This window comes from Panthera onca, chromosome A3, assembly GCF_046562875.1.
Source record: "Panthera onca isolate mPanOnc1 chromosome A3, mPanOnc1 haplotype 2, whole genome shotgun sequence".
NCBI lineage: Eukaryota > Metazoa > Chordata > Mammalia > Carnivora > Felidae > Panthera > Panthera onca.
Window position 1 is genome coordinate 25,085,965 of NC_138341.1, and position 21,567 is coordinate 25,107,531.

The following is a 21,567-nucleotide window of genomic DNA, read 5'->3' on the forward strand; positions in this document are numbered from 1 at the left end:
AGTCAGCCTCACTCACCTCTTTGACTCTGTGCAGCAGAGGCTGGAGCCAGTCTCTGTTCACTTCACAGTGGCTGTCAAGGAAAGTCAGAGTGGTGCCCTGGGCAACACTGGCGCCCCGGATCCGGGACCGGACCAGACCTGCAGTGGGGACAAATGGGCAAGTGGATGCCCCCATCCTTCCATCTTCCGGCAAGCTCGCGGGGGGAGCCACATGACACCCCCTGCACACTGAACATAGACCCAGATGCACACACACACCCCAATCCCTGACACTCATGCTCCAAGGTCCTGCCCAGCTGCACGGACCTACCTTGCCGCTCTGTGTTGCGAATGCATTTCACTTTGGGCAACTTGATGAGTTGACTGCAGTCATCAGCTGTGAAGACAGAAGGTGACGCGGGGTGAATGCCCTGGGGTGGAGGTGAACCTGAAGAGTAGGTAAGTAAGGCAGCCCTACCTACTGTCCCTGCCCCCAGCCGCAGAGCCCTGTTCTGCCCCCAGGGTGTTTGTGGGTTTTGGATGAGGCTGACTGATCGCTTCTATCAATATACAAACATGGCCCAGTCCATGCAAAGTGGCCTCAAGGGAGGCCGCTTTGGAGCAGGTCACATAGTAGTACCTGTATGCTTGCTGGCAAGCACTTCCAGATGGGAATTCTTGGGATGGCCACCTGGAGACTCTTCTCCGTTTCTATAGACCATGAAAAGCAGGAGACAAGACTCTTGCTCACTCTAGTGGGGTCTAGCAAAAGCTGCTGGGAGACCACACAATGGATGAGATGAACTGTGGTGTTTCCTGTCTGATACCGGAGACCTTATCTGTCAAGTGATCTGTCCAGTGTATCCCATCACAGAACTGGCTTACCTCTCTCTCTACCATGCAGGGGAATGTGCCGGGATGGGCAGGAGACCCCGTCTTCAGCATCACCCCAGACCTGTCCTCTGGCTTGCCTGCCTGCCCCATTGCTTCCCTGACCCACCAAGTCTCTGAACTCCATATTGAGACCCCATCGTGTTGGTTTTGCTTCACTGTTTTACCACTCTTAGCCTCTCTTTGGCTCTGGACTCTATAGAGTGACAACAGAGACTCATAGAAGCTTCCTCTGGGCCAGGTACTGTTCCAAGCACTTTGAATGTGTGAACACATTTACTTGACTTTATTTTTTAATGTTTATTTATTTTTGAGAGAGAGAGAGAGAGAGAGAGAGAGGGAGAGAGTGAGCAGGGGAGAGGCAGAGAGAAAAGGGAGACACAGAATCAGAAGCAGGCTCCAGGCTCTGAGCTGTCAGCACACAGCCAGATGCAGGGCTCAAATCCACGAACTGTGAGATCATGACCTGAGCTGAAGTCATGTGCTTAACCAACTGAGCCACCCAGGCGCCCCGTGTTAACACATTTAAATCCTTACATAAACTGTATAATTATAATGATCTCCATTTACAGTCAAGGAAAGCAAGGCACGTGGAAGTTACTAATTTGCCTGAGGTACGTAGCCAGTGATTGAGTAAGTGATAGGTCTAGGATTTGAAGCTGGGCAGTCTGGCTCCGTCTGTGCTCTAACCACAAAGCCACTCCGCTTCTGAGTGAACCCAGCAGCATACCCTCCTCCAGCTCCAGTGCCAGGTGACCTGGCAGGACGAGTTTCTCCCCACCTCCAACTGCTTCCTCACTAGGAAGGGAGATCAGCTCACCAAGTTTAAGTACTGAGAGTCTGATCTTATTGTTCTGGACCCAGTGCACAACTCACGTATGCATTACTCCCAGGGTTCTGAGGCCGTGCGGTGGGTGTGGGTGATAGCCTTCCCACAGCAGACCCCAGGGTGGTAGTGGTTCCTAAGCCAGCTGCCAGCACGGGCACTCGGGGGGACAGATTCTACTCTCCTAGGACTTGGAGCTGTTCCCAGGGCCATTGCCTGCTTCCCCTGGTTTGTCACCAGAAAGAGGTGGCTCTGCCTGGAACTGCACCCAGGATGCTGGGATGATGGCTCTCATAGGAGGCGGCCCTACCAACCCTTGAAGTCTGAGGATGCTTCCCCAACTGTCGTGCCCATCAAACTCAATATACACATGTCTGAGGACACCTGCATGCTCTTCTGTGGGCAAGAAGATATTGGGGGGGGGGGGTGACCCACGTTCTTTGATAGGACAACTTGGAAACGGAGATGACCAATGGCTGGAGGGTCAGAGGGTAGCTGCTCACTGCGTCATGGCCAGGTGGTGGGATGCCCCACACGGCACCCTGCAGAGCCCACCCAGCACCCCCCACAGGAATGCAAGGAGAGGGTACTGCAGCCTGTGCTCGGGCTAGCAGATTGTCACAGATACGAGTCACGGACCCTAAGCGATGGAAACTGCTCTGGGTCCCAGGGTCAATTCTCTGAAGTTTTCTATGTCCAGGATAGGGGACAGTGACATACATGTGTGTGCACACCTCCATGTCCACACGTGCACACACACACACACACACACACACACACACACACACCAACCCAATCAAGGATCGACTAAATATACTGTGTAGGTCCTCAAAGACCCACAGCAGATGACCCAACAAATTGTTTTTAAACATAAGGTTTATCTCCCTCCTGAGCCCCACATCAACACTTGAAGTCTTCTATACCTGCTACAAGCCTAGGCTTCCCTCTATCCCCAGACAACCACGGGCAGGGAATAGAAACCTGCGTCTCCAAAGCAAGGGAGCACTGATACTCACGGTCATTGCTGAAGTCATCCACCAGTATGATTTCCTGGATCAGATTCATAGGAGTGCGGTTCAGTACGCTGTGAAGTGGAAGGACGGGAGATAATTAGGACTTCTAGCAGTTAAAAGTATGCACTAACCCGAGCTTTAAATAGACACCACTGCATTTGAGGAATGAAAACTGGGAGCAACCAAAGGGCTTGTGCAGTCACGCCGCTCCCCTGTGCGCCCCTGGGATACAGCCCTGCTTTCCCCTAGTGAATGCCACCGCACCCACCCAGCACCCAGACAGAAACCCAGGAGTCCTCCTCAGCGATATCCCGAGACCCCACACCGAGTCAGTGATCAAGACTTGCTGGTCCCGCTAGAAAAGGTCGCTCAAACCACTTCCACCTCTTCCACTTCTGTCCTGGTTCAACCTCTCTTGCCGGATTTTTTGCAGCAGCCATGACCTGCCCAGGCTGTCCTCTGGGGGCCTCCAGAGTGAGCTTTCTGAAGCCCGGAGCTGACGTCTCATCGTGCGACTTTCCTCACCAATACAAACAAGTTAAGTTGACAAAACCTTCACTGTCTAGACCCAAATCCTCAGCACGCTCTTCACTGTCTGGAGACGGACCCCATTTCCAGCCTCCTCTCGCCTAGGGCCCTTATCGGGTGACATCCTGCTGGTTTGTAACCAAGAGCTGGGTCTGCCACACTGCCATGGCCTGATATGCCCCTTCTCTGTCGCAAGGACCAGTTTAACGTACTTCCTCCCCTAAGAGCTTTCCAGCTACTCAGTGAGAACGGATGGCTTCAGCTTCCTGAGGCTTCTATCATGCCTAACTCTGAGGGTTGGTTTTTGCTGGCCCCTCTGGGCAGAAAGGTCAAGTCTAGCCCAGGGGATCACGGTCCTTGTCAGTACTGTGTTGCCAGAAGCCAGCTCAGAGCCGTGGCCTGCCATTCCCTCCAGGGATGTGTACTGCACACCTACTATGTGCTCAGCATTGCATTGGGTATACGAGCAACAGAGGGAACGTCAGCTCTGCCTGCCAGATGCTCAGAGTCTAGGAGCTATTTACTACAAGCTGTGTGATCTTGGGCAAGTTACCTTAATGCTCTGTGCAGTAAGTGGCCCCATCTGTAAAATGGGGATAAGAACAGTAGTACCTTTTTCACAGGGCCACTGAGAGAATTCGAGAGAAAATGTTTCTAGAGCATTTAGCACAAAGTCTGGCTTGGAGTAGTTGTCTGGCACTATTTTTGTGCGGCAGGAACAATTCTGGGATTGACTTCATGTGCTGGTCTGTGCTGCCAATGTGCACTCACAGGGCAAGGCTGGATTTCTGGGTTCCCTCGGGGTCTCGGGCCGTATTCCACTTCTGAACACCCCGAACCACGCAGTTCCTCAGACACCCTCAGGGCCACACCACCCACTGGGGGGTGCCCATGGCCTGGTGCGTGTTGGGGAGGGGGTTCAGCTGGTGCTGGGGGGGGTACTGTGTGAGTCCCTCCTCTCAGGAGGGCCAATCTGAGCCCTGTTTTTGGTGAGCCGCCCTGTCTAAGCAGGATGCAGAGACTCTCCAGGAGAAGAACTTTGCCTGGAGCTACTTTTATTTATGTAGCCTTAATTCTCACCATGGCAACTGGTAGAAGGTGAGAGAGCAACCCCGACTCCAAGCCCTGAGCTGGCTGTTGGGAGGTGGGGACACAGAGGGGCAGGAGGTGGTGGGAGGAGACCCTTACCACACAGGATCAATTGACAGTCCCAAAGAAAACACACGCCAACCCAACGACCAGTCTCCTGTTCAGACAGGGAAGGGGGGAAGGAGGCAGAAAGAGGGGGAAAACCTGCTTGAAGAATACCCTCTAATGAGGTTTGATTAAGGCTGCAGCTTCTTCACGTGATTCCCCCCAAATCCCTGCCGGCTCTTTGAAATTCAAGAGTTCTCTTCTGTGAACATCAAAAGGTAAATCGCATGCAGCTCTGGGCTGGTTGAACTGAGAGATGATTAGCGAATAAAAAATGTCCAGGGTTTAAAAAAGAAAAAAAAAAAACAGAAATCGTCAGCAGTAAGTGCTAATTAGACCATTTCCTGGTAACACCTGGCTTGTTTTTTGCTCCCCTAATCAGAGCAATTGGAGTGATAGCGGGGGCTCCGTGAACGTGGCCCTGGATTGGGAGAGCCTGAGGTGGCAGGTGCTCTGGGCTCCTGGGGTGGCTGGTGGAGAAAGGTCAAGTCTAGCCCAGGGTCTTGGCCTGGCCCAGCTGGTCCCCCAGGGGCCCCCTTTCTGAACCACCGCTGCCATTCCCACCATCCAGACCCTGCTTGCTCCATCCCTGGAGAGCTGTGCTCTCCCCAGTCCGTCTGCCAGGAGGCCTCACCAGTCCCTCTGCCACCAAGCCAACTGTCCCTTTCCTCCAGCTTAGGAAAAGCCCGTCCCCCACTACGGCGTTCCATGCCCTTTCCACACAGCCTCCGAATGGGAGTGAGTGCTCACCTCACTGGCAGGCCCAGATCACACCCTGCCTGGGAATTATTCTAGAACTGAGTCTCCTACGCACGGCTCACTTCTCTGCCAGAGGGCAGCTAGGCAGAGAGCAACTACCTACACCTTCCACAATCTGCCTGCCGAGCCCTGACGGCGGGGGCTCCCACGGAGCACCCTGGGAGGCGGTGGGCACGGCGGTGTGAACGGCGTGGGAGGCCGGGCGGCCCCCAGCATCTCCTAGCTGTGCCATCCTGAACGAGACGCCAGGCCGCTCCCAGCCTTCGTTTTCATCTGTAATTACATTTTCCTTGTAAAGGCAGGCGATATTAATACTTGACCTACTTCACAGGCTCTTGTGCCTTATGAAATGAGGAAATGTATTTGAAATTGCTTTGTGAACTCTACGGTGCTGTATGCAGGCAGGGTTTCTCCAACGTTCCCTAAATGCCAGTGGGATGAAGATCTGAGGTGGGCTGACCGTTGAGTCTGGACCTTCTGGAGTCAGGCTGACTTGGGTTCAAGTACCAGAGCTACATATCCACCATTTGCTGGCTTGAGAGCTTCAGTAGGTACTGAGTCTCCAGCACCACAACTTCCTCGGCTGCCTGAAAGGTGCTCAGCATGGAGCGTGGCCCAGGGGCTGCTTTCAGAATCCAGGTTATTGATAATAATGATGATCCTGGTTCTCAAAGTGTGACCCCAGGGCAAGCAGCATCTGTGCTGCCTGGGCACTTAGAAATGCGAACGCTCGGGCCCCACGCCAGACGCACTGGGTTAGAATACCTGGGGATGGGACCCTCTCAGGGAATTCTGATGCCTGGTCAAGTTTGAGAGCCCCTGAGTAACAACACTGCTGCGTCCCCGGGCGGGAGAGCATCAGGACCCCTGCCACTGTCCATTGTACAGGACCCCTCTGTGCCAGGCCCTGCCTGAACCCACTCACTCTTCTCCACCATCGTGTGAGGCAGTTATTACTGGTAGTTCTTGTTTTGCAGAAATGGAAACTGAGGCAGAGAGGTACAGGAGCTTGCCCAGGGCCACACAGTTGGTATGAGCAGAGCGGGCAAATCTGGCCCCGTGTCTCTTTTCTTATCCACCTTAACCTAAGAAGTTGTTCCCTCTAAATCCAGAGTTTTACCAAAAAAGAAAAAAAAAAGCAACAGTAAGGAGATTCAGGGTATAATCATGCATGCTCCAGAGCCCCCACGGGCAGTGTCGGGTTGAAGGACACTCCAAAAAGAAGGGGACAGCTCTGGGTCTCACATATACACAGAGACCCACTGCAATACCAGATAAAGATAAACCATTCCTTGGGGCTTGCTTCTGTCTCCTTAGGAAAAGAAGTCCCCTCACTGATCTGGGTTGTGACTCTCCCTGCCCCCATCACCCACCCCCATCATGCCACTGCCTAGCTCTGAGTACCTTCATGTACACCCTCCCAGCCCCCAGCCCTCACCCAGCTAACTCAGGAACTCAGGGGGCCAGAGAGCGAGGGCAGGGATGGGCAGAGGGGCAAAGGTTTAGTCAAGTGCTGGGGGGAGGGAGGGGGAGGAGAGGGTACATTCAGTCCTCCCCTTGAGCGTCTTTCCCTTGTGAGAGCCTGGCAGCAGAACCATCAGAATTCTAGAACATTAAAGATGAAAGATACTTTAGAGAAGATCCTTTCACTGATGACAAAGCGAGATAGGAAGAGCTCCTCATTCAGTCCTGTCTCAGTGGCTGGTGATTTATTTGTGCATGAAGATAGGGAATGGAAGGAAGAGAATCCCAAGGCAAATAATACCTGGCCATGGAAACTTCTAGAAGTAATCTTCCTTGCTTCCCCCCCTCCCCTAAAATTCACTTCCACCATGCTTATGATATAAAAGCCTGTCTGTTCACACAGTTCTACCCTCATTCTGCTGTTTTCATATATCACACTTGGGTGTTATATCAGAAGTTCCTCAGAGGCAGGAAATAGGTCCATGGGCTCTCCTGGCAAAGTGCCCAGGAGTTTGGTGTGTAGTCTGGCACTTCATGGGTGCCTTCTGAAAAGTATGGTGCTGATGCGCTGGTCCTAAGCCCTCTTTCAGAACACAGGGCACCAGGGCCTCGGAGGCAGTGCTCATCAGGCTGGTGGACAGAGGCACTGGGTTACACCCTTAGCTGCCTCCCAACCTCCCCCCTTGAGCCAGAAACCTGAGTCTTGGCTCCTGTGCTTCCTAGCCCAGTGGCCTTGGGCCTCTGTTCACGTCAGGCACCCCTGACTTCAGAAGTTCCAGTTCTGGATGGGACTCCGACTGGACTGAGGCATGAGGTGTTCTGGAGACCATAAAGCCCAGCATACATTTAAAATATTAATGATATTATTATAAAGTATCATTATTACTATTGTAAAAGAGCAGCGAGAAGAAAAGAAAAACTGTGTCTTAGAGCTGAAAGGGAGGAGTCTACAGGGAGCACCTCAAGTGAGCTCGAGAATATAAACACGGTGTTAGGGAACGATGGGGAGCCTGGAAGCCCCACAGGATAACACCCTCAAATGTTCCAGGTAATGTCTTCTTGTGGAAAATGTGGTAGAACTGGAAACACGAGGGATATTTTCATCTCCATCCTCAGAGATGTGGTCAGTGATCTGCCCAAGTCACATGGCCAGGAAGCAGCAGGGGAAGGACTTACTTGACCCCGGGTCTTGTGACCCCAGGTACCCGACAGCCTCTTTTGAGAGCTCACTCACCGTGCAGATATGGAGATAGCTAATGCTGCTCAAGCACCGACTCTATGCCCGCCACAGTTCTCGGTCCCTTGTCTAACCCAAAGCAGCACTATGCGGTAGCTATGGTTATTATTCCCATTTTCTTGATCAGGCAACTGAGCCACAGGGAGCTTTGGTAAGGGGTGAATAAGATGCAGTCTTGCCCTAAAGGAGTTCACTGAAGATTACACCTGGGAAAAATGCATTAAGTGCTAGAGTAGGGATTTGTAGTAAGAAGTCCAGAGGAAGGCTCTAATGGTGTGTGTGCGTGCGTGTGCGTGTGCGTGTGTGTGTGTTAAGGGGGTGGAGGTGCGTGGTGTCAGAGGATTCCTAGAAAGAAGAAGAGAGGCCAGCCTGGAAGGTGAGGACTCTTGCTTATCCCAGTGCCCTCGTGGAAACATCTGGCAGACATGTTTGTTCCAGAAACCCTGCCTACCCTGCCCAAGCAGACCGTGATGGCCATGGGGCTGTGGTCTGGTGTTTTCAAAGTAGTCACCTTCATTCCACCATGTCCCTGCTCAGCCCAGAGGCTGAGAAACAACGTTTCTCCCTTCACCAGAAAAGACTCCGGTAAATCGGATCACCCCATACCCCTGCTCCCCCCCATATGCCCGCACTGGTTTACAAATTGGAAAGGTACTAACTCCTGACAGTGACTCAGGACATTTTCTGGTCAAGAGCTGAAGCCTTGTTGGGAAACCAAATGCAAACCTGGGGGCCTGGGGGGCGAATACAGAAGCCAGGGCAGAAAAGGCAAGCAGCTGGCAGAAGGAAGCAGCCAGCCGGTTGCCAAGGACATCTGGGCAGCAGACAGAGTTGCCCCTGTAGACAGGGGGAAACAATACATACTCGGGCAGTTCCCTCCTTGCGTTTCTATGGGATGCACTGACCCTGCAAGGCAGACATTCATCGTAAGTGACAGGTGGCACCGAAGACTTGGTGCCCGCCATCAGGGCGAGCCTGTCGCTGACTCCCTCCCATCACCCGGAGCTTCCCTACCTGCCCACAGCCAGGCACAGGAAGGTGTGGCTTAGTGATGGAAATGACAAGAGATTTCACCATGTTTGGTCATCCTCTCCTTGGCCCTCCCTCTCTGTGGGATCAGGTGACCATGCGATGCGCTGCCTTCCAGATAGGGATGGGCTCAAGCAGGCCATGCGTCCCAGGGGCATGGAGGTATCGCAGGCACTTTATCCCAGGGCCGACCCCAACACCTCTATCAGGGATGCTGAACACCACCACTATCCACAGCCTTGCCTATAGAGGCTGCTAAGAACTGAGGTCAGAGTGCAAGGGTTTGAGCCCTGCTTCACCACTGTTAGCTGAGCAACAGCGGGCTTTGATTCAGTACTTCCAAGTATCAGTTTTCTCAGCTGCAGAGTGGGTACAGCAGTGGCCTCCCACCTACCCAACGGACAGCATGAGCCGAGGCACGTCTGCACACGAGGGCACCTCATGATCAATGGCTGCCATTACCACCTTCGAAGATGCCAATGCTGCTGGAGACTTGAAAGAGGAAGGGGGGCCGGATGGTGTTGGGGGGAGGGTGGGCATGGGGAGAGGGCTCCAGAGTTATGGGAGGGACATGGCATGGGGAAGGGAGGCAAAACAACCAGGGCCAGGTCTCCAGGGCCCTGTCTGTGCTCTGAGGGCAGTTCTGCTGGGAGCTGACGCTGGGGCTTTTGCAGGTCACAGATTCATGCAGGCCACAGGCCAAAGTAAGGATGCACCTGTTAGAGCAAGAGCGGACCCAGACTAGGAGCTGAGGGTGGGTGGAGAGGCAGAGCGGGGTTGGGGCTGCAACAGAAGATACACAGAGGGGAAAGCAAATATCAGCACTGCCTTCGAGCTGCTCTGCCATGTGCCGTGGCTCCTGGCCACATGGAGGCTGTGGAGAGGCATGGACTGGGACTTGCAGTGCCTGGCAGACCCAGGTTCTAATCCCAGCCCGATGCTGGGGTGGGGTATTTACTCAGCGTCACCCCTCGGCTCCCTTGTCAGCTGTGGAAGTTAGAGCTCATGTTCCAGAGACAGTCTAGCACGATGGTTAAGGGCGAGAGCTCCAGATCCTCTGTGGCTGCCACTGACCTCCAAGTTACCGACCACCTGGGGCCTCTGGCTATCCCCCTATAAAATGGGGTAAGAGCCGCCCTCACAGGAGGATGAAGAATGACAGAATGGATGCATAACATGTATCAGACAGCACCTCCATGGAGTGGGACATGCCTGACATTCTTATCACAGGGCCAGCCTGCCAGTGAGCAGACCCGGTCTTCCCAAGGGCTGGGCCTTGAAGGGCTGATGGATGGATGGGGGAGGCTGTCTTACCTGCGGATGGTTCTGAGCAGGGTGGAGCGGGCCTCGTTGTGGAAGGTGATGATGATGCTGGTCGGGGGCAGGTCTGCACAGTACACCAGCAGGGTGCACCTGGGGAAGGAAAGGCAGGAGCACAGGTAAGACCTTTGGGGGCAAAGCAGATCTAAAGGGCTGGCACCAAGGGGCCAGGTGACTGGCGGTCACCGGTAGAGACAGATGGCTGGCATCTGGGAGGGCTGACCTGGTTGCACGGTGCAGATTAAGACCCCAGGGCAGGAAAGTTCCCAGAATGACTGAAGTTCAATTTCCTACCACCTCAGGGGAACTTGGGCTCACATCCAAATTAAGTGAACATGCAGAACAGAAATGTGGGATTTCTCACATGCCTGAATTCATGCATGGAGGTCCCTGGTAGCCACACAAAGCCACCCCAAGTCCTGGGCTCTGCTCCCTGGTCTGTGTCCATCCCGGACAGAGCCCCCACCATGTCCTCGGCCGGCAGCTCCAGTTGACTGCACCAGGCTGACCCCTCACCTCCTGCCACACACAAACATGGAAATCTTGTGTGTTTAACAAGGCAGAGCCCTAAAACCCTGGCGCAGAGACAATAAAACCCCATCTTAAAAAAACATTCATTTCCACGTGTCCAGGATCATTTCGTATGACAATTACATCTGGGGTAATTTCAATTTAATACCTCGCTGCAAGTGAAAATTGTAGCCCGCAGCCCGAAAATTACTATAATAATGAAAATAAACCCACCAAGTGATGCCGGTGCCACCAGGGACTATCCCTGGGTAAGTGCTTCCTCCTGTTTGTCGCTCTTTCGGGGGCTGTCCAATTACGGGGAGTGGTATTAAATGAGGAAGTAAATAACAGACATTTGGTGAGTCAAACATGTCTTGTCTTCATTTTCCAATTTCGTCCTAGGCTCAGGGCTTTGCATTTGGGGTCCAGAGATCCAAGGATGGACTCCCAGGGGACCGTGAACCCCCTGAAATTGTTTGCAAAGTCGAGTAGGCAAAGGTGCAGGTTGTAGCTTTTACTAGATTCGCAAAGAAGTCTGTGGCCGAAGATGCTTAATCTCAGTCCTAGGCCAGAGAGCCTGACGCCCCTGTGGCCTCCGTGATACGTGAACACGTTCCTCCAAGAGCAAACCCTAAACAGAACAGAGAAGGCTGGGCCCTTGTGCTCAGGGCCTGAGCAGATCTGGGTTTGGGTCACCCACCAGGAGCCAAGAATTGGGAAAGGAAGGCCCCAGGGGAAGAGACAGTGAAAAAGGTAAGTCATGGCCTTTAGGCCTTCTCCTGCGGCTTCCAGAGAGACAACCCCTCACCACATCACGTCAGTTGTACCTACTAAGAAAACCCCCTGGAATTCACCCCTTCTCTGTCATCCCTGTGGGCCTGGTTCCGAGAGTCCTGCACCTTCTGTCCCTGCCAGTCACGTCCTGTGTGCCACACAGCTCCGCCCATGCCTTCCTCTGGCTTGAAGCCCTCAGTGGCTCCTGATGCAAAAAGTCCAAACTCCCGACACAGCCCTCAAGACCTTCCACACTTGCAGCTCCCTATGTTGGCAGAACTCTCCACCACCACTCACACTATGACTTCCGCATGGAGCAAAGTCCTTCCTCCCTTCTTCATCTAATGAGACCCTACTCATCCATCGAGACCCTGAGCAATTTTCCCTTCTGCTGTGAAGGTGTTCCACACTCCCCCAGATAGGTAGTGACTTGTTCTTCGTGTATATGTCTCTCTTCTAGAGCTTCCTGATGGGACTGTCTCCTTCGCTTGACTATAAGTTCCTCTAGGAAAGGACCCTTGTCTATCTCCATGGCCCTAGAACAAGAGTTAAGTATACTAGATGCCCATTCATGGGGAAAGGGAGAAAGAAATCCAGGAAATGCATTTCTAGGTCAACTGATGACTTAACCTTTGATGTATTTCAAAGGTGTGGCAGCCAGCCTCCCAGAAGGCTTCCAGAAACTCTCACCTACGGGTCCTTGTGCCTTGTGTAGTTCTATCCCCCTCACTGAATCAGGGCTAGCTCCTATGACCAGCAGAATATGAGTGACAGTGGGTGACTTCCAAGGCTAAATCACCAAAGCACTGCCACCTGGAGGGAAGCCAGCTGCCGAGGACGTTCAGGCAGCTCGGCGGAGAGATGCCTGCATGCAGAGGAACTGAGGCCTCTTGCCCACAGCCGGCACCAGCTTGCCAGCCATGTGAACGAGCACCCTGGAAGTGAATCCGCCAGCTCCGGTCAAGCCTATAGATGACAGAAGCTTCAGCAGCTCTAAGCCAGAACCTCCCAGCCAGGATGCTCCCGATTCCTGGCTCACAAAGACTAGGAAGGTACACCACGCTTCCTACTGTTTTTAGGCTGCTAAGTTTGGGAGGGGGGTGGTTTATTTATGCATTTGTTAGCTATCACGAAAAGAGAAGGAAAATGCCGTGACATGGTCCGTGGATGAGAAGAGCCCTTGACGTGGCCTATGTTTGTATACAGAGCTGAGTTTAAATTGGGAGCAACAAGGAAGGAAGAGAGCAGGCAGCTGGTTGAGGTGGACATGGTGGGGGCCCTCGGTTGCTGTACTGCAGGGTCCGTGAGGGCACAGAGAGGATGGAGATACCCAGGCAGAGGGGGAGGAGGCAGTGAGCATGGGCGGCACTGAAAGGAATGAGGTGGATGTCAGGGAGAAGAATAACCATCTGTCTTCTGCAGGAAGCTAACACAGCTGAGAGCTTCACAGGACCTCCTTGTCTCCATCAGAGATGGGGAGAAAGAGAGAGACTGAACCAAGTGACTCAGAAGGCCACTATTGCCAGGGCTGTGCCAAGGGTCAGGTGCTAGAAACTGCCCTAGGGATGGCTTTCCCTTCCACAGCCTGGGAGGCAAGGGGGCCCCAAACCCTAGCTTTCGTGATGTAAGTTATTTAAGGACAACTTGGTGCGGGAGGGTGATAGTGGGAACAGCTGCTCAGAGAGCTTTTGGGGACAGAGACCCTTTCTCCTGCCTTGGCGACATCCAGCCCAGAGGCAGTCATGTTCATGTGCGACAGCCCAGCAGTATGGACACACACAATGCTTGGAGGGCAGAGAGGCAGGCATCACTCTCCCCGGCTGGTGAAGTCTTCATGGAGCTGGAGGAGGAGGTAGGGACGGACCGAGGGACATGGGGTATGGTGTCCCAGTCCCGGCACGATTCTGGACCCTCAGACTGAGTGCCGAGTGAGACAGGTCATAGAATACTGGCCTGGGGGTCATATGCTACTGACCAACTGTGGGACTGTGAGCAAACCCCCTCCTCCCCAGTCTGCTGTCTACTCATCTGTAAGACAGGTTGGACCCCAGGTCCTCCTGCTTAAGGTCCCCCCAGCATCAGTAATCAGAAGCTGTGATTGTCGCTGACAGTGAATAAAACACAGTTAATCTGAAAGACCGTCAAAAAGACCATTTTCAGCTTAGGCTCAGCTGTGTTGCTGGATATTGAATTTTCTTTTCTGAACTGTTTCCTCATCTGGAAAGTGGAGACAATGATTTTTTAACTTGTAGTGATCCCCCCCTCCCTAGATTATCACTATGTTGTTAGGTAACAGTCCATGCTTGACAAAACGGTAACTATCATTATTTTCAACGTCAAGTTCAAATGTGCGGACAGCTCCTCCCATGGGGTAGTTCTGTCCTGTCTGACAGAGGGAGAGGGGCGCTGGGAGGCAAGAGGGGGCGAGAGAGCAAAGAACGTAGCATCAACGTTAGAGAGAGGAACCTGGGCTGTGATGTCAATGCGAATCCTGGATCTGCCGAAAACTGGCTGTGTGCCCTTGGGCACATCATTTGCCTTCTCAGAGCCCCAATTTGTCACCTATACAATGCAGACAAATACCTCCCTTGCAGGCTTGTGTTGAAGAACCCAGGCTGCAGGCAAAGCAGCAGGTGTTTAACAGATGCTGAGAAGATGGTAGGTAGAATTATCATGACTACAGTGGCTGAACCTGCCTCCATGCACTGGTCCACGCTTATGGACCAGAACCTTGAACTCATGGTTCAGAAAAGGAAGGGGCCTTGGAGACGAGTCAGTTCAACCTCTTAAACTGGGCAGAACTTGGTGGTGTGCCAGGCATTGGTGGGAGCCTGGGCCGTTGTGCTCCTGGACCTCACTCCCCTCCAGCCTCCTGTGCCTGCAGGATACAGGACAGGGGCTCCTCTCTAGGTGGGGCAGGAATCCCCTAAGCGCCCCAGCATGCACAACCCAGGGAGGGTAGGCAGCAGGGCAGAGCCTCACAACATGATGGCACGGGCAGCCTAGCCTGGCTGAGGGGACTTCAAGGCATCTTCCTTCTGCCCCTGGTCGCAGCACATCCACTGTCTCATCTGACCCTTGCAACAGCATCTGAGAACCTCCACTCCACACAAGAGGAAAACTGGGGCTCAGGCTTTCCCTCAAGGCCACACACCTGGTGAGGGATTCAGAAGAGCTGAACCCAGGTCCCGTGACTTTTTTTTTTTTAACGTTTTTTTTTTTTTTTTTTTTTTTTGAGACAGAGACAGAGCATGAATGGGGGAGGGTCAGAGAGAGAGAGGGACACAGAATCTGAAACAGGCTCCAGGCTCTGAGCTGTCAGCACAGAGCCTGATGCGGGGCTCAAACTCACAGACCGCGAGATCATGACCTGAGCCGAAGTCGGACGCTTAACCGACTGAGCCACCCAGGCGCCCCCTGGGTCCCGTGACTTTTAACTGCGATTTGTCTCTAGCGTCCTGCAGCCCGCTTAGGGACAAGCACTAAGCACCGGCAGCAGCAAGGCAGAGAGGCTGAGAAAAATCCTTCAAACTGGACGCTGTGTGGAGAGTCAGCTCAGATGGTGGGCTCTCTGGGAGAGGGATCTAAAAGATTAATCAAACAGCAAGATCTATCAGGGACACCAGAGGAATGTCAAAAGCTGCAATGCTAAGATCTGGTACCCACAGACAGACAGGAAAGCTTGTTTATAATTTATTAAAGATTCAGGGGTTTTACTGGAGGGAAGAGTGAGTGAGCCGGAAAGATCGGGGCGGGGGTAGAGCCGGGAGGAAGGGCGGCCCATGCTGTGTGGGGAGACTGACGCCAGCCCGCCCGCCCGGGCTGCTGTCCCCATGGCCCCAGCACCTCCTGAATAACGTATGCTCCACTGAGCTCATTTCCTATGTGTCGTTTATTCTCTCCTGTTCCTCTCTTTTCTTTCTTTCTGAAAAATTCACCTGAGATTCTTGATTTCCCCAAGTTCAGCTGTGTCTCCAAGTGCTTCCTGAACCATCAACTTCTTGAGTGTTCAGGGCACTTACAGGCTGAGGACGCCTCCATAGTGGTTCGGAGATGCTGGCCCCGGGACACAGGTAGGAACTTCTCCCTCTTCCATCCCTTTCCATCACCAATCGCTGCTCCCCTGCTTGCCCTCCCCTCCCCACCCCTGCACCCCAACAGGTGCCAATGTGGCTATGCCAGAAACGTACTAAGCAACAGTCAGTTACCCCAGAAATATAATGTACACATGCCTTCTATTTTATTGCACAAGCTTGTGACACCGGCACTTACAGCTGCCTGTAAGTGATGTGAGGATATCAGCATCATCCCCATTTTATCAGTGGGCAACAGAGGCTCCTGGTGGTCCTAAGTGTGCCTGCTATAAGGCTGGGGCCAGTCCTCCTGAACATACACCTTCTCCTACAGCGTGCCATCCTTATGGAAGAAAAGACATGGTCATAAATGACAAACATTTGGGGTTTTATCCTGGAGTGTGGAAACAGGAGGGAGTGATGGAGAGGCAGATGCAGTAACTCTGAAGCAGAGACATAAGTATTTTTACCCAAATGTTGATGGAAAGGAAAAGCCACTGGACTCCCCTGCAACGGACATTGGCACCAAGTGTGAGAAGACAGACTCTTGAAGGCGGTCTGGTGTCCCAGAGGGGAGACTGAGGACAGTTAGAGAAAGAGGAAAGGTCACGCAAATATGTGGCTCGATGTAATGGAGATCAAACAAGCCTGTGGGCAGGGGGGTGGGAGGAGTGGGGGTGGGGTGGACACCCAGGGTGTGTCACTTATTTGGGAGCTTGGAACTTCACTTCTCTAAGCCTTAACTCCCGGTTTACAGGGATGACCTATCTACCTCAGGGAATGTTTTTAGACTACTACGTAATGACCCCTACTGCCGGGCATGTAGTGAGTACCCTGCATAGTTAACACTCACCAAAACCCTCTGAGGGGCCACTGCTTAACAGACTCACTGCTTAACGGCTGAGGCACAGGGGGGTTGAGTAAGTCGCTGCAGCCAGTGCAGACATTTGAACGCAGGCCTGCCAGACGTCCTTGTCACCAGGCCACTATCATCACCATGCCATAACATCTCCTGGCCAGTACTCTTCCAAGCACAAGGGTATCCATAAGCCTCCAGCAGCTGCTCAGGTCCCGCCTGCGCCCTGTGCTCTGTGTGGACCCATGTGCCCCCAATTCAAGTCACCAACCCAAGAAGCAGTTGCTACTGAGCTGGGACCTAGCTGTTGCAGTGACCTGCCCAGAGGAGAGGGACAGGCTGCCACTCCTGGGCCAACTATTGGTTGGGCCACCACAGGGGAATCCCGACAGGGGCTCTCACCGCCAAGGTGAAGCCCGTGAAGGTGTGATTTCCATGAGGCTCTGGGAGGGGCAATTCGTGAATACGTGTTCCTAAACGGAAAGCTGCTCCCCTCCCTCTGATTCCTTCAGACCCACACACACTGCAGAGGTCAGACTGAGGCAGAGAAACGGAATGGGCTGTCTTCTCTGTATGTTCCATTTCCTGAACTCTATGGCCACAAAGGCCAAGGGAAACACAGCTGTAAGACATAAAGTGAGGGTGGCACCAGTTTCCTGGGGGAACACTGTCCCCGAGGGAGCAACAGTCTGTGGATTCTCAGGTGCAGGGGCCTGTGGCACATCCTCTATCCCTCCCCAACCTTTGTCTCGTCTCACCATGTCATGGCTCCAGCCCCGAAGAGGGCTCAGGGAGAATGCCATCTCTCCCCCTCATTCCCCCAGACGCCAACACCCACCCCAAAGCTGGTGCGTGTGAGGAAGAATGAGGAGGGCAAAGCTCTTAGCCAAGGGAGCTTTCCAGAATGTCAGCTGCCTAACGACAGCGACAGGGAACATGCCACCAGCGTTTACGATCACAGATTCCGTTTTCAGAGCCGAGACCATCCAATACATTCCTGGCTCAGTTCTACATAAGGAAGCCTGCTCCCAGGCATGAGGAGAAGGAAGATGGCCCGAAAGGTATAAAATGCCAAACCTCTGCCTGGCCTCTAGGTCCAAGCCCAAGTCTTTAGAAGAGAAAAATGCAAGCAGTATGAAAAGTATGACAACTGTAAAATCAGAAATTCCTTTTAATCTCATTTCATGGGTAACACTGATACACTGTAAGGCATGAAATTTTTATTTCATGTCAATTTCACTGGGATTTCACATGCAGATTAATTTGTTCATCCACATAAACATATACTGCTCCTAGGTCTTGCCTCAGCATCTGTCCTCACTTAGTATTACAGAAATCCTGCATCGCATTAAAGGCACTTAGAGTCACTGCGATCTGCTACTCCATTATGCTGCCACATTTTAATTGGTGAACACTTTATTAAGTTCCTGTATTCTGGGAAGGGGTTTCGTGAGCCCTTAGGGCAGGGAAGCGAGCTGCCTAGAAACGTGGCTGGGTGCTGTGGTGGGCAGCAGATGGCCTGCACTCCCCGAGTCCTTGTGTAGTGCCCTCCTCTGGGGAGTGGGCTGACCCTGGGGACTGGCTTCTCAGGAACAGAATACAGCTAAAGTAACAGGATACCGCTTCTGTGATTAGGTTAGGAAAGACTGGGCATCCATCTTTCTGGCCTGCATACTTTGGTGAAGGAAGCTGCCATGTTGGGGAGTCCCACGTGGCAAGGAATTGAGCGTGGCCTCTGGTCAATGGCCTGTGAGGGACTGAATCCTGCCTACAACCACACGAGGGAGCTTGGATGTGGGTTCAGCCCAGTTATGCCCAGTTATGCCAGCGGCTCTTGCTGACTCTTGATCACTGTTTGTGAGAGCCAACAGTCAAGGACCCACCTGGGCCATGCCTGAATGCCTGGCCCGCAGAAAATGAGATTATAAACATCCTTTTAGGCCACTAAATTGTGGGTAATGTGTTATGCAGCAATAGGCAAGGAATACAAGTACCCTTAGCTACATGGAAAAACAAGTTCAGCAGCTGTTTGTCAGTCCACTGGGTTCAAAGGCAAATTCTCCTGGGTAGTTGGTGGAAGAGTTAAGCCATGCATCATGGTTCTCCCCACAAAGTGCTCCCAGAGCCCCCACACCTCCATTCCACAGGATGATCTAGGTGTGGGTGCCCAGGAGACCCACATACAGGGAGACGTTCTCCAGTGGTACCTTTTGGGGTTCTTCCAATTTTTATAGATTCAGCTCCCTCAGGGGTTCTTAATATGAACCATACAATACAAAGAAAATTGTTGACTCTCTTCTCACTTCTCCCATGGATGGTACATAATAGTAGCCTTCCACATGCACAGAAGAGAAGTTAATTCAGTTCATACAATGGATATCCTGGGGCTTTAAGGCTTAATTCTCTGGCAGAAAGGTTGACCTAGATGGTGTCGTGGACACCCCTCCATGAGCATAAGGCCATTTAACAGAGGACTTGACCTCGGGGTGAGCCTACTTAGGCCAACAAACACTTTCCCTTGCACCAACATCACCATATTCCTGGTTGACTCTACCTGTCAGGCCAGCTCAGGGCCTGCAGTTCACTTCTGCCTCCTCAGAGTACCCGCCTTGATTTCTCGGCCACCTACTCCCAGCACAATCAGATTTCTAAGAAAACCTACATCTTGACCATTCTAGGGTACTTCCACCATCTGATTCATTGCAGCCTATAGATCAGAACAGTGTTCCCAGAAAACAGCACTGCAAGCCCATTTTCCTGGCAATGTAAGAGGGCCCCATAGGGTCTTTGCTGACAACTGGGAAGCTAACTGGGGAAGGAGAGCACTATGATGTAAGAGGCCAGGATATCTGGACTCCCCTAGAGTCTGGTTCAGTCCTGCTTCTACTTTATTTTGCAGCCCTCAGCAGCTGGAAGACCTTTCTCTCTCTCTCTCTTTTTTAATATGAAATTTACTGTCAAATTGGTTTCCATACAACACCCAGTGCTCATCCCAACAGGTGCCCTCCTCAATGCCCATCATCCACCCTCCCCTCCCTCCCACCCCCCATCAACCCTCAGTTTAGTCTCAGTTTTCAAGAGTCTCTTATGGTTTGGCTCCCTCCCTCTCTTCCCCCCCCCTTCCCCTCCCCCATGGTCTTCTGTTAAGTTCCTCAGGATCCACATAAGAGTGAAAACATATGGTATCTTTCTCCGTATGACTTATTTCACTTAGCATAACACTCTCCAGTTCCATCCACGTTGCTACAAAAGGCCATATTTCATTCTTTCTCATTGCCAAGTAGTATTCCATTATGTATATAAACCACAACTTCTTTATCCATTTGTCAGTTGATGGACATTTAGGCTCTTTCCATAATTTGGCTATTGTTGAAAGTGCTGCTATAAACATTAGGGTACAAGTGCCCCTATGCTTTTTGGCTCCAGACAAACCCCTGAGTTCCTGCAATGCTAGAGAGTACTTGCTTAGGCGCTCCCTACACCACGAGCTGTTGGACAGTGTCTCCAGGAGAAGCCCATGCATGCTCTGTGAATAATGTGTACACAAGTCAAATCAGTTGGGCAAATGAGAAATACTGGAAAAATACTAGATCACCTTATTCGTGATCCATCGATGAACATGAACATGGTAAAGGCTCTGAAACCTCTGCGAGCTTATTGTTTACCAAGCTTTGACCTCAGAACCTGACCTCTCCCCACCCTTGCACCTCCCCCCACCCCCATCCTACAATCCCTTTCCCAGAATGAGAACTCAACTATTTACCAGGTATATGGTGAGTAAAGCATAGCATTTAACATCCTACCAAAGAGAATTCTGTGGGACACAGGTTTAGAAAATGTTGGTTCCAGCTCCCTCTTTTTTCAGATGAGGACACGGAGCCCCAGAACAGTACACTGACCTGCCCAAGGCCACCCTGCTAGTTAGTGGTCAAGCTAAGATCTTCTGGGCCTTACTACTGAACTTGCTGTTTCCTTAAGGCAACCAAGATTGGGGGGGGGGGGCTGTCAGATGATACAGAGAGGCCCAAGGCTCCAGTCCACATGGGGTCACTATCCACTTCTGCCTCTCAGTGTCCTTTAACCACCCTCTCCCTGCCAAATCCTACCACCAAGGTCCCTAGTACATCTCTACCTCTAATGGAAACTTTTTAGTCTTTACTTGTTATCTCTGTAGCACCTGACACTGAGGGTCACACATTTTATTAAATACTTGGTTCTTTGCTCTTGGCTTTAGTGAAATCACCTTAGTGTGGCTATTCTCTTTTTAGGCTGTCTCTTCTGGATTCTCCTTTTCTTTCTTTCCCTCATCTAAAATTCTAGTGTTCCCCCCCCCCACCCCAATTCTCTTAAACCGTCTTCTCTTCAGGCTCCTCTTTGGATTACTCAACTTTTTTCTAAGGCTTTGATTTCCTATCTGTTTTCTAATGACCCCAACCTTGTTCCTCATCCTGATGAGCACCTTCTCTTGGATGTCCCCATGAGGTGACCTCTTCACCCAGCCTCTGCCGCCTCCAGCACCTCGGCCAAGCCTGCTGAGCCCTTCGTGTTCCCCAGATCACCATCTACAGTGTGCCCAAACCCAAGAGATATTCTTGAATCCTGCTTCTCCCCCACTCCCCAACCTAATTAAAGGCCTAGTTCCACCAATCTTTACTTAACTCTCCACCTGGCTGTTTCTCTACATTCCCATCATGTCTTCTCTGGATTACTGCAGCAACTTCCAAGCTGGCTTTATCTCCTTCCAATCTGTCCTGCATGCTGCAGCTAGAATGATCTTTCCATACTGCCAACTTTTAATGCATTTCAATGCTGCCCTACTGCTCATGAAATAAAGTTGAAACTCCTAATCACGGCTTGCCATCCCAGTGACCCAGTACCACTTCTCACTCCTCCCCTCCATGATCCTAGTTTCTGCCATGTTCTTCTGCCTGACCCCCTCCTTCTCTCTCTGGACTTCTCTGCAGGCATGGCCTCCCTCCTGCATGTCTGAAATGTACTCTCCTCTCTTCCAAGGCCAGGCAGTCTTCTCTTCTATTCTTGGCTTGGAAGTTACTTTCCCCAGAAAGCATTTCTTGATCTCCCAAGGCTTTTCCAGTGTATGGAAGTATACTTTT

At 52.1% G+C, this 21,567-nt stretch overlaps 1 protein-coding gene across 3 annotated transcripts in view; it reads right to left on the reverse strand.

Annotated features, from left to right (window-relative positions):
* GALNT14 (polypeptide N-acetylgalactosaminyltransferase 14) overlaps window positions 1–21,567 on the reverse strand; it is a 210,534-nt gene that overhangs the window by 39,253 nt on the left and 149,714 nt on the right. For all 3 annotated transcript variants that reach the window (XM_060652091.3, XM_060652081.3, XM_060652102.3), the window contains exons 3-6: window positions 10,235–10,333; window positions 2,713–2,780; window positions 311–376; window positions 17–138 (exon numbers count right to left, since the gene is read on the reverse strand). In XM_060652091.3, coding sequence (XP_060508074.1) covers window positions 17–138; window positions 311–376; window positions 2,713–2,780; window positions 10,235–10,333 — 355 coding nt within the window. The remainder of the gene's footprint in view (window positions 1–16; window positions 139–310; window positions 377–2,712; window positions 2,781–10,234; window positions 10,334–21,567) is intronic.